Raw genomic sequence first — 12,459 nt, forward strand, 5'->3', positions numbered from 1 at the left:
ACCTTTTTACAGCACAGACTGAACAAAATTAAGCATTGCTTGGTTATTGGTTGACCTAAATTGGTACTATCTAATTGTGTACTTAAATTTAAGTCTAACAGAAGGATGGCCAAAACCAGTGAAATATCAACCGATTTGATAACTGAGTTAAAACTATAGTGAAGAAACTGTGATAATTTGAGAAATGTTGAAGGTGTCTGAATACATTTTGGTTTGACTATATATATATATATATATATATATATATATATATATATATATTATTTCTTATTTCCATTTACTGCAGTTTTACTCGTGATGTCCGAATGCAAAGCTCTTGGTCTTCCAAGACAGCACCAGCCAGGCTTTAAAACATACCAGCTCTTATAAAGTCCCTTCCATCCCAGATACCCCAGAGCTCCTCCGACCAGCTGGGAAGGGAACTGTGGGAAGTGTGCTAGCAAGCAGAGAATCAGGAAGATCCAGAGACTCATCAACAACACACACAGCATGAAGAGAATCCTCAGTGGCGCTCCCGGAGGCTTTCCTAGAGCCATGCAGGGCCCAAAAACGGCCATTTCCTCAACAAGAATCAAACAACATAAACTTAGAATCAGGATTTCATCAGACACCTCACATCCCTGCCATTGTAGCCCGGCCTTAAGGCAGGCTGCTTTACCCTTCTCCTCTCTCAATAGTAATAAGGGGCCCGTATCAGAGTCCAGGAGCTCGTTCCTGCAAACTTCTGTGGTGCTTTGTAGTGGCTCGAAACAGCTTCCTGAGGCGTCCACTAGGAAGGAGAGAAGACGACGTAACAGTGTCCACAGCGTCCCGGTCACAGCGAGCCGAGAGAGGTGACGGACTGAGTGAATGAGAGAGTTACTGATGCAGTATGACAGAAGAAAGATGAAAGAGCCACATAATATGCAGGTCCAGCCCCAGCATGAATGCAGGAATACCCTATGAGATCACAACAACCAGAATCAATGAGACATCTCAGAGCACAAACATTACAAAGGAAATAAAAAATGGTTCATAAACTATAAAATATTAATAAATAAATAGTAAACTTGTGATAAATAGTCAAATTTGCACTGTATAAAAGGGTATGGAAAGTATAAAAAGAAATTCCCAAATTTCCCCAGAAATAATTAGCTGAATTAAATATTTGATCAACAATTTGTGTGTGTGTGTTAATACAATATGTACTGTAAATTTAAGAGACCACTACAAAATTTTCGGTTTCTCTGTAGCTACTATTTATGTGTTTGAGTAAAATAAGCATTATGAACTATAAACTACTGACAACATTTCTTCCAAATTTCAAATAAAAATAGTTGATGAACATTGTCAGAACAGGAGGAAGAAGGGTTAATGATTCTTAAATAAATTTCACAAATGAAATTTGTGATTTACCGATTTTGAAAATACTGATTAAGAAAATAAACGTTGGCATTGCGGCTTTGATATTTTACCATTTTAAATAATTAATAGATTCATAATATTAAATATAATACATATCATTTAAATTAAAAAATACGACAACAATTATAGGTTAAATTTATTTACATTATGCATTAACTAACATAGAAAAATATGAAAACTTTTTCATTTCTACATATTCATTCATTTCAAGTTATATAAGTGAATATTATGTGATGTATTATGAATAAACAATGAACAATACATTTATAAAATTAACATTAACCAAAATGAATGCTAAAAAATCTTCTTTACTGCTGATGCATAATTAATGTTAATAAATCAATTCCATAGGGTCCTCGCACAATCATAATTTAATCTTATTGTTAAGTGTTACTAATAATATTTACAACAAAAATATGTATTTCTTTTATTATAGAAGAACCAATATATTTTTTTATAAGATAAAGAGTTGATTGAAATTAACAGATACATTTCACACTTAACAAAATCTGCAATAAGGTCTCATAAAGTTTTCAGTTAATTGAGATCTTGCCTGTACAGATAGTGGTTCTTGTTGCCAAATATGCTGTATTTGGATACCCAGAGACTCAGAACAGGTCCAAACAGCACCAGCACAGAGAGGAGGCAGTGAAAATGCCGTCTGAATAACAAATGACCAAGTATTCCAGCTGTGAGATCAGTAAACAGCACCAGAGCTGAGTGCAGAAGCTTGTTGGCAGAGTTATGGATCTTATAAAGTATCTCCTTTAGTCCACAATGATCCATCTTGGTTTGCTCAGGGCAGTGCTTCCAGTGCATGTCCAACAAATCCCATAACAGCACAAATTGAGAGAAAGACAGAAATGAGATTGTTCTACCATCTGTCAGCAGTGTTATTAGCTTCCCTTTTGTTTTCACAGCTGAGTTCAACCTGCTGGTTTATGTCACACTTCTCATCATTTACCCCCACTCACTGTCCTGACAACATCCCTAACAGCTCCGAACATTCCCATCTTATCAGCTTGTGAGTGATATAAAGCAGTACAGCAGCATTCCCTTTGTGCTTTCAACTGTATTTAGCATCTGTAAGGGGACTCTTTCTTATGCATACTACAATTATGTGTCTGTGATTCAATAACAGGTTATCTTTAAAAATGAAAACCTCATTTTCTTTAATATTTAGTAATCCCACCGATCTGTCACCTCAGTTTCAGCCCGTGGTCGGACCTTACTTTTCTACAGGCAGGCGTTCCCCTAGAACAAGTGTCCAGGCATGTTGTTGTCTCAACCCTCAGGCTGGGGCGCTGTGACGGACGTGCAGCTGCGGGATCCTGAACAGGACCTTGCTTGCATTGGCCTGTAAATTGCCTCGAGTTGGTGCAGTACACCTGACCTGGCCCTGCACTGGTTTGTACCAGTGCTGCGGGACAACATGTACTGGTCGCACAGACAACACATTGAATGTCCCGTACATCAACCGTCAAGGTGATCAGAAGCAACTCAGGTTTCTTCTCATTTGTGTAACTCCACATGTTACCAGGCTCGTACAAATTCCCAATTCCTCAGTCACCTGACGTGACGTCTGGCATTAACTCCTTCATGGAAGGGGCGTTACAATAGTGACCAAGACATTACTTGTTGATTCATTTATTTTTACAAATTGAGTCCAGCATTGTAAGAATTGTGATTTGTGCTGATTAGAGGCCTTTAAAGCTTACGTATTAAAGCTATCTACATAAAATTCATGTTTGTTAATTTTAGCAAATACAAGGTCATTTTGGCATTAACTAAAAAATATTAACGTGGAGGGAGATGTTGTTGATTCTTCATGGAAACATGAAAAAGTTATGTACTTTGCATTTATTTACCAAATGAATTAAAAAAAATTATATCAATGTTTAACTAAAAATTGGAGCATAAACTCTACAAATACCTATATTTAAAATAAAGTGTTCTGTAAATAATACAAAGATGGAAGCTGAATGGAATTCAACATTTAGGTTACAACACATATTTAAATGATGTATGCATGCTTTACGTTAAGAATTTGATCCACTTTTAGGCATGCATGGTGCTTTGCATCAAAAATGTAAGAACAAAAGCGCATGGTAAAGAAAAGCAAATAAATGGTTGACTTTCCGTTGGAAATGTGACAATCATCTACTTTGCATGTTCACATTTTGTATTGACTGTTGAAGATAATGTGATTGACATTCACTACGGAAACCCCACAAGCTAACTTTATACAGTAATCAAAATGATTTAACCCCCATTGCAAATCAGATTTATTGGCAAAATTTACAGACTTTCAGCTGTTTGCAATGAACAAATCAAACAAAAGTAATTAAAATAGCTCAACACAACAAATGTTTCAATTGGTTTGTCTCCTTCCATAAAGGTGTAGTCGTAACCACTGTAAAGATGACTGTTATTAGTTATTAAAACAATAAGCCACATCAATGCCACATTAAGGGTGTTATTAGGCAATAATATGATATAAGACACCAGTGTTTAATAAATAGGTGTATTAATAATATTATTGTGAACAATTTAAAAATTACAAATAGTTACCTGTTAACACAATAATAAAAAAAAGTATGTTACTACTAATAATAATAATTTAAATATATAAATCATTATGTATTTAGAAACAAAAGAAAGGTAAAAATAATTGTTATATTGTTGACCTAACAGTTTAATAAACTATTAAATGTGATGTTCATTCCTTTGCTCTCATTGATCCATTCTTAACTCAAGTACACAGTCTTCTCTATCTCCATAGACAGGAGGATGAATTACTGTTGGAGGGATTTGGTATGTAGGATTATTCAATAGTTAAAAAACTATTTGCATACAGCACACAAAAAAAATCAGATAACAGTGATAATAACCTATATTAACCTTTAAACCTACTAATAACAAACGGCAAAATAATATGGCATAAGTTATAGAAATAAATATTTATGAATAGATATTTAGAGATTCAAAGTTTTCTGTACATTGAGCACATTTTGTACAAATCCAGTGAAACATGCACTAAATAAATGCACCAAAGAAGCTGCCTAGAAGTACAGGTGTTTTTGTTTTTTTGTTTGTATTCATAAGGTCCACTGATAAAAGCAAAGTACAAGAAAAGTCTTTGGACTTTAATCTGTCATTAAAAAAATTAAACAAACCTTTATCTGATGATATTTTGGATGCAGGGTATTGTTGCAAGAAAATGTATACTGAAATAGTGAATCATTTGAGTTATATACCCATATATTGTGGAAAATAGGAATTACATATGTTGTTACAATGCTATCCTTTGGCTTAGTGTGTGAATTTAATCAGTCCAGTGACAGCAGATGAAAATTATCTGTTTATATAACACCAGTGCTAATTAATGTTGTCACTGACAAATAAATAGATACAGAGTTATATATATTTTTTAAACTTTTTATTATTATTATACATGCATTCATATAACACATGTACAAACACAATATAAATATTAAATATTTGAAATTACACAAAATCTAGTGAATATGTTACATAAATTGTCAATTTGCTCTAAACTGCCTGGATCCGGCTGTTGGTCCTTGACTTTGATTGACATACGCTGCTTCTTTTGTGGGGGTGACTGGTCCACACCTGCATTGTCCTGTTGAAAGAACAGACATAATCATGTAATGCTGACCAGATTTAATAAGTGATTCTTAAAAAAAATCTAAAGTCAAACTGCTTCTGCCATTTCAATATGAGGGGTCCGAAATTGAAAACGATAAGAATATTGTCCAAGATTAAATTACTAAAGTGTTTAATAATTTCTAAATGTAAGTAAAAATGAGAGATTGGAGGGTCTAACCAATACTCTTTTCCGGGTCAGCTGAGACTTGGGCTGAAGGCTCCTCTGAGTTCTCTGGTCCAGTTGAGAAGTGGTCATCTGATGGGCTTGACGGTTGTACCTCCTCAGTTTAAGATTCTTCTTCACCTTGTTGTCAATTTCCACACATATTTTTTGTGGAGGTGACTGACACAGACCTACATTTTCCTGTTGAGGGAACAGATACATGTATAATCGTGCAATGCTGGGCAGGTTTAATGAGTGCTTCTTAGACTAAATCTAAAGATGTCTAAATCTTTTTAGCGTTTTGAGACATAGAAAACATAGTAGCATAGTTAAAGGCAATGTTTTCTTTTTTTGAATATATCTTAAAATAAGTAAAAACAAGAGATAGAAGGGACTTACAGAAGCTTCAATGCTCCATGGACACACACTCTTACTCCGACTGGGCATGGGTGCTCCCTGGGGAGACCCGGGAGCTTGCTGTGGGGAACATGGTGAAACAAGTGTTCTCTGTGGGGTATTGGCAGGCACAGACACTCCCTTTAGGATTTTCTGCTGCTGCTCCCACTTTTCCCTCTGCTGTCTAGGAATCCTGAGGCTTGCAAGTGGCACAATTGCTGGTGCATTTTGCAAATGCTGCCTGAGCAGCTCCTTTCTCAGCAGCTCAGGGTTTTTAAGATTTCTCCAGTCGGAGATCTTGTTAATATCGGGTGCTCCCTGTGCGGAACAGACAGGCGCTATCTTCAGAGAAGGGGCTAGAGGCTTCGGCTGCAGTTGCTCCCGTCTCAAGAGCTCAGAGATGTTTAGATTGTGCCTCTGTGAAATCTTGTCTGACATGCATGTTCCCTGCAGAAAAGCTTGAGGCTTCTGTTGCAGCAGCTCCTGCCTCAGTGGCTCAGGGATCTTTAGTTTTCGCCTATCTGCGATCGTCTCTGGCATGGGTGCTCCATGTGGGGAGCATTCGAGCACCTTTGAGGCAGCCACAGGTGTTCTCTGTAGAGACTTGACAGGCTTGGCCATTTCAAAAGAGGCTTTTTGCAAATGTTTGCAAATGTCCTGTGTGGAACTGGAGGGCAAAAAAGCGTCCTGTGTGGATCTGGAGACCACACGTGTGTCCTGTGTGGATCTGGAGAGCACACGTGCGTCCTGTGTGGATCTGGAAGGCAAAGGTGCATCCTGTGTGGTTCTGGAGGGCAGAGATGCATCATGTGTGGATCTGGAGGGCGCACCTGCGTCCTGTGTGGATCTGGAGAGCACACGTGCATCCTGTGTGGATCTGGAGAGCACACGTGCATCCTGTGTGGATCTGGAGAGCACACGTGCATCCTGTGTGGATCTGGAGAGCACACGTGCGTCCTGTGTGGACCTGGAGAGCACACGTGCATCCTGTGTGGATCTGGAGAGCACACGTGCATCCTCTGTGGATCTGGAGAGCACAGGTGCTCCCTGTGTGGATCTGGAGGGCACACCTGCATCCTGTGTGGATCTGGAGAGCACACGTGCATCCTGTGTGGATCTGGAGAGCACACGTGCATCCTGTGTGGATCTGGAGAGCACACGTGCATCCTGTGTGGATCTGGAGAGCACAGGTGCTCCCTGTGTGGATCTGGAGAGCACACGTGCGTCCTGTGTGGATCTGGAGAGCACACGTGCATCCTGTGTGGATCTGGAGAGCACACCTGCATCCTGTGTGGATCTGGAGAGCACACGTGCATCCTGTGTGGATCTGGAGAGCACACGTGCGTCCTGTGTGGATCCGGAGAGAAAACGTGCGTCCTGTGTGGATCCGGAGAGAAAACGTGCGTCCTGTGTGGATCTGGCGAGCACACGTTCGTCCTGTGTGGATCTGGAGGGCAAAGGTGCATCCTGTGTGGATCTGGAGGGCACACGTGTGTCCTGTGTGGATCTGGAGGGCACACGTGCGTCCTGTGTGGATCTGGAGAGCACACGTGCGTCCTGTGTGGATCTGGAGAGCACACGTGCGTCCTGTGTGGATCTGGAGAGCACACGTGCGTCCTGTGTGGATCTGGAGAGCACACGTGCGTCCTGTGTGGATCTGGAGGGCACAGGTTCTCCCTGCACTCTCTTCTGCCTCCACTGTGGTGTGGTCTTCAGTGTAACATCTGAGAAGCCTGATTGCTGGGACTGAGCCTTCTTAGATGCGTCACTGAAGACCAAGGATGTGGGGCATGAAGTATCTCCTGCCTCCACAGTTCCCCAACACACGCTAGAGATGAGGTCCCCACACACAGGCTCATCAGATATGGGGTCTGAAACTTCCATGATTGCCCACCACCGCCCCGCAGCAAGGGCCGTACTGAGCTCATCTGAGTATTCAGCAGATGAGGACTGCTCCGCACTCTCAAAAATGGTGGACATGGTAGACATAAATTTGATGATGAAAGATGATCTAGAAGTGAACAATACTTTTTGCAATCTATATCTGTGAAACACTATGAAACAAAGAGAAAAGGAAGAGATGAGTTGAGTAAACATACAGTAAAGAACCTGAAAGCTTGTTTTCTTAAGCCCAACGTATACTAATGTTGTCTGCACTGCAATTTTTGTTATCTGCGGGTCCACGAACACCTGTGTGCAGCCCAATTTTTGTGTTCACACTGACGGTGCATGTACAATAATGCATACGAAGAATGAAGAATGCAGACACAACTCAGTGCTGCTTGTAGATAAATAAGCAATTGTGCTATACATTTGTCGAACTTGTCCATCCCTAAATTTCTGTGCAGACACGGCTTGGTGCGAGATGAAGCGGAAAGCAGAAAATAAAGTTTACCTGGGCCTTTAGTTTTCTAAAAAAAATTTATTAAAAAAATTTGCCTATACAATGTATGCCCATTGGCGGTCCATCAGATGAGCCAAGGATGGCTAAGAGAGTAATTAACATGTTTTCAAAAATCAATGAAGCTGAAAAGTTTTTTTTTTTAAATCGATTTCTTTACCAATGTGCATAACTCAGATGCACATAATGTAAAAGCATATTATAATTTCTTATGTCCCACAGCCAAATTTTCGACTTCACAAATCAGCTTAAGGTCAACCAGCTTTCAGGATCACTTCAATGTGTAATCTGCTATTGGTTGGTCAGTGAAATATAAATTATCAACAATTATATAGAAAAAAATGGTTTGATCATTCTTGATTTACATGTCAGCCCAGCCTCCCATTTCCACTCAATTCGCCACTGTGTAGCATGCCTATTTATTTGACTAGCCTAAATGTACAGTAAATCGAGACAATACAGATTCTTATACGAGTTAGGAAAATATTAAAATTCAAATCCCCAAACCCTGTGTAAAAAGCGTACTCACACACACTCGCCGACTCGCTACAAAATTGCACAAAGCCGCTGCACTCAATAAACTCACCGAACGTTCTAAGGAATGCGGCGATCATTATGACGTTAATCGACCAAACGAGTCTGAGTGATGGGAGACCTACGCTGTTTAGTTGGATTAAAACTTGCAATACAAATACAAAGAGTGACTAAGCATTATTAATTTATGAATGGATACAAAAATTAGCGCTGTTTATTATTTATATTATTTTTAGCCTTTCCAACTGATGCATTAAGTGCTTTCCCGAACAGCAGCACGATACTGATTTTATACAATAAAAAAAATAAAAAAAATAGCCTACGTTAAGGCTGATATCGCCAGCAAATAGCCTAGTTCAAAAATAAATCGTTGCACATCTCCTGTGTCCTTGACCTGAAAATTTTCCAGCAGTTTAGCGGCTTGAGATCTCTGAAGCGAAGACAGAGGAGCCGAAACATAACGATGTATCTTGTCCAAAAACCTGCTTGAGCTTTTTAAACTATAATTGTTTATTTTATTATAATGTATTGATTGAAAAACGGATAATATAATTTTATAATATTAATATAAAAACGGATGTTAAATATTAAAATTCAGCTGTCCATAGAAAAGCAGTGCAGGTTAACATAACATGTCGTTTGCAGATGAATATGAATTATTATGGGCTGCTGGTGGTGACACTACATTTGTCATTTTGTGTTTCTGTGAAAAAAAGCTAACAATAATGAGGGTATATGATCTCTATGCAGGTGGTGGGCATACGCAAAATTCAGTTAAAGCTAGATTGTCTCATCCCATAAATTTTGCGTCTGAAAGGGAAACTCCTATAAATGCATATTCAATTAGGTCAGCCGCAAAAATAAACCTGTCCATGCCTTTTCAGCGCTAACTGACAGTAGTGCTTTCAACGCCAAAAGGGCACTAATATTAAGGCATAATATTTATCACACACACACACACACACACACACACACACACACACACACACACACACACACACACACACACACACACACACACACACACACACACACACACACACACACACACATTTAGTGTTTCCATGTTTTATGGGGACTTTCCATAGACATAATGATTTTTATACTGTACAAACTGTATATTCTATTCCCTTACACTAACCCTACCCCTAAACCTACCCATCACAGAAAACTTTCTGCATTTTTAAATTTCAAAAAATAGGGATGCACCGATACCACTTTTTAAGGGTCGAGTACGAGTACCGATATTTTTTTCCTGGTACTCGCCGATACCGATACCGATGCCTGTTGTACTGGGGGGTTTTCTCGTTTTATGTGGCAATTTTCTAAGAACAACACAATGAGACTAATGAACAAATCAGCATCTTTATTTTCAACAACTTAAATAAACTTAAAAAAATAAATCATTCTTATTGTGCTTATCACAAATTTTCAAAGCCCAAATTTCACAGTGTCCAATAACCTCCAAAGGGCAAAACCAAGGACATAATGAATGTAATTTTTACCTGCCTGTCACAAAGTTGTCAAAGTTCTAAAGAAATCACAGACAACAAGACAATCAAATTTGTCATAAAGTGCCAAAGAAATCACAGAACAAATGTTTAACATAACACTGAGTAACAATGTAATCACAGCCGAAAGTGTAAAGTGAAATATTAGAGTGTACTATTAAATCTAGCAACACTATAACTGCAGGAAGAGTGCTCATAAGAATTAAGAAATATTTAAGCTAAGGATCTACGTGAGGTATCGGTCTTTGGTATCGGGGTATTTTTACGAGTACGAGTACAAGTACATGAGCTTGGTATCGGGCCCGATACCGATACTGGTATCGGTATCGGTGCATCCCTATCAAAAAACATCACTTAGTATGATTTATAAGCTGCTTTCCTCATGGGGACCAAAAAATTTCCCCACACGAACAAGTATTTCAGATATTGCCATCCTTATTGCCATCCATAATGTAGGGTTTACCAGGCCACACACACACACACACACACACACACACACACACACACACACACACACACACACACACACACACACACACACACACACACACACACACACACACACACACACACACACACACACACACACACACACACACACACACACACACACACACACACAAACATACAAAGTATACATTTATAGGTTATATATGCTGCAAAAAAGTGATTATTTTAACCCTCATTCTGTCTGAAATGGTCAGTTTTTAAAGGTCCCCATATAGCTGAAGTGCCTTGGCAGCTTTATATGATGCATTGACTTAATTTCCACTGAAACAGGAAGCTAAGGCGGGACATATTGAATGGCTTTTCAAATAGCCAATAGCAATTAGTTTACCTCACAGACTGCAATTCGTACTTGACAGCACAATGCAAGCGAATCTGAGCGCTGATGATACATTGGAATCAATAGTAGAGATGCCAATAAACGACCTCTGAAATATAGCAATTGTAAGTCGCTTTGGATAAAAGCATCAGCTAAATGAATAAATGTAAATGTAAGTGGGTGGGACAGGCGTGTGGGGTGTGGGGGGGAGGTAGTTGCTATACAATGCTAAGATATAAAGGCTCCTTTAAGGCTTGCCAGTAAACGGCCTCTGTTATAATTGGCTAAGGTTATTACATAAGAAACTCTATCAATCTCAACTCAACTCGCTATTGCACGCTAGTAAGTGTTTTGAAAACATTATCCGTATAAAACTTGAACCTGCTGTCAGATCCAATAATACAGCTGACTGCTTATAATCTTTCAACAAGAATTTCTTTGCGAAATCTCAATTACACTGCCTCGCTTACAAAACAAAATGTTTTGAACAAACATATCCTCTGACGCGAGCCAGGATGCCAATTAAAACAGTTAGTTGAAATGTCTATTCTTGATATCAACAATTGAATTGCTACTAGTAAAAATGTTAATTTTTGATATCTGAAAATGTATTTCTGATATCAATATAATTTCAGATATCGAAAATGGCTTTCTTACTAGTAACAATTACATTCATGATATCAGAAATTAGCATTGTTACTAGTAGCAATTCAATTCTTGATATCAAGAATAGACATTTCAACTAGTGACAATTGAATTCTTGATATCAAAAATAAAGGTTTTTACTAGTAAGAATTGTATTTTTGATATGTGAAATTGGAATATCAACAATTCATATCCTGAAAATGAATAAAAGTTAAAACGGCTTGCCATATCTATTTGCTTTTGACGTGATGTGACGCTTGTATCCAGTGTAGGATACAGTCAGTTCAGTCTTTCTGCAACTAAATGGCAATGGGCGGGGCCTATAGTGCGATGATGTGTAACTATTCGTGGACATCTTGCTCTGGAGGCAGTCATATGCAAATGTATGTGCCTGTGTGATGTCACAGATTCTGCAATATCCATACAACCTGTTTTTGGAGCTTGATTAAATAAATACTTTGTTTATGAGGAGGATGTTTTAAATTATGAAACTTGCAGGTTTTAATGGTACAAAGACCTCTTGGTAACACTTTAGTTTAGGGTCCAATTCTCACTATTAACTAGTTTAATAGCTTATAAGCATGCATACTACTAGGAAATTGGTTGTTTATTAGTACTTACAAAGCACATATTAATGCCTTATTCTGCATGACCATTTACATCCCTTAATCCTATTCCTATCCAATACCTAATTTATCACTAACTATTTATACGCAGTATTTCGGAGTTTATTGAGGCTAAAGTCGTAGTTAATAGTTAGAATTGTATCCTTATCTAAAGTGTAACCAACCTCTTATACTGTATGTCAAAAGACCAAGGCAAATTTGATTTCTTATGTCATGACCCCTTTAGTGTTTTTAAAAGAAGTCTCTTATGCTCACCAATGCTGCATTTATTTGAAACAGTAATA

At 38.4% G+C, this 12,459-nt stretch overlaps 1 protein-coding gene across 1 annotated transcript; it reads right to left on the minus strand.

Annotated features, from left to right (window-relative positions):
- Positions 1-98: 98 nt before the first annotated feature.
- On the minus strand, positions 99-2,534 carry fitm1 (fat storage inducing transmembrane protein 1). The gene is made up of 2 exons (XM_077244047.1): positions 1,958-2,534; positions 99-939 (listed from the first exon to the last, which is right to left on the minus strand). Exons 1-2 carry the CDS (start codon positions 2,221-2,223, stop codon positions 261-263), a joined length of 945 nt encoding a protein of 314 aa, XP_077100162.1. The 5' UTR covers positions 2,224-2,534; the 3' UTR covers positions 99-260.
- Between the last annotated feature and the right edge of the window lie 9,925 nt (positions 2,535-12,459).

The sequence above is a fragment of the Siphateles boraxobius genome, unplaced genomic scaffold (genome assembly GCF_051911475.1).
Source record: "Siphateles boraxobius isolate OS27281-9 unplaced genomic scaffold, OSU_SipBor_1 26, whole genome shotgun sequence".
Lineage (NCBI taxonomy): Eukaryota > Metazoa > Chordata > Actinopteri > Cypriniformes > Leuciscidae > Siphateles > Siphateles boraxobius.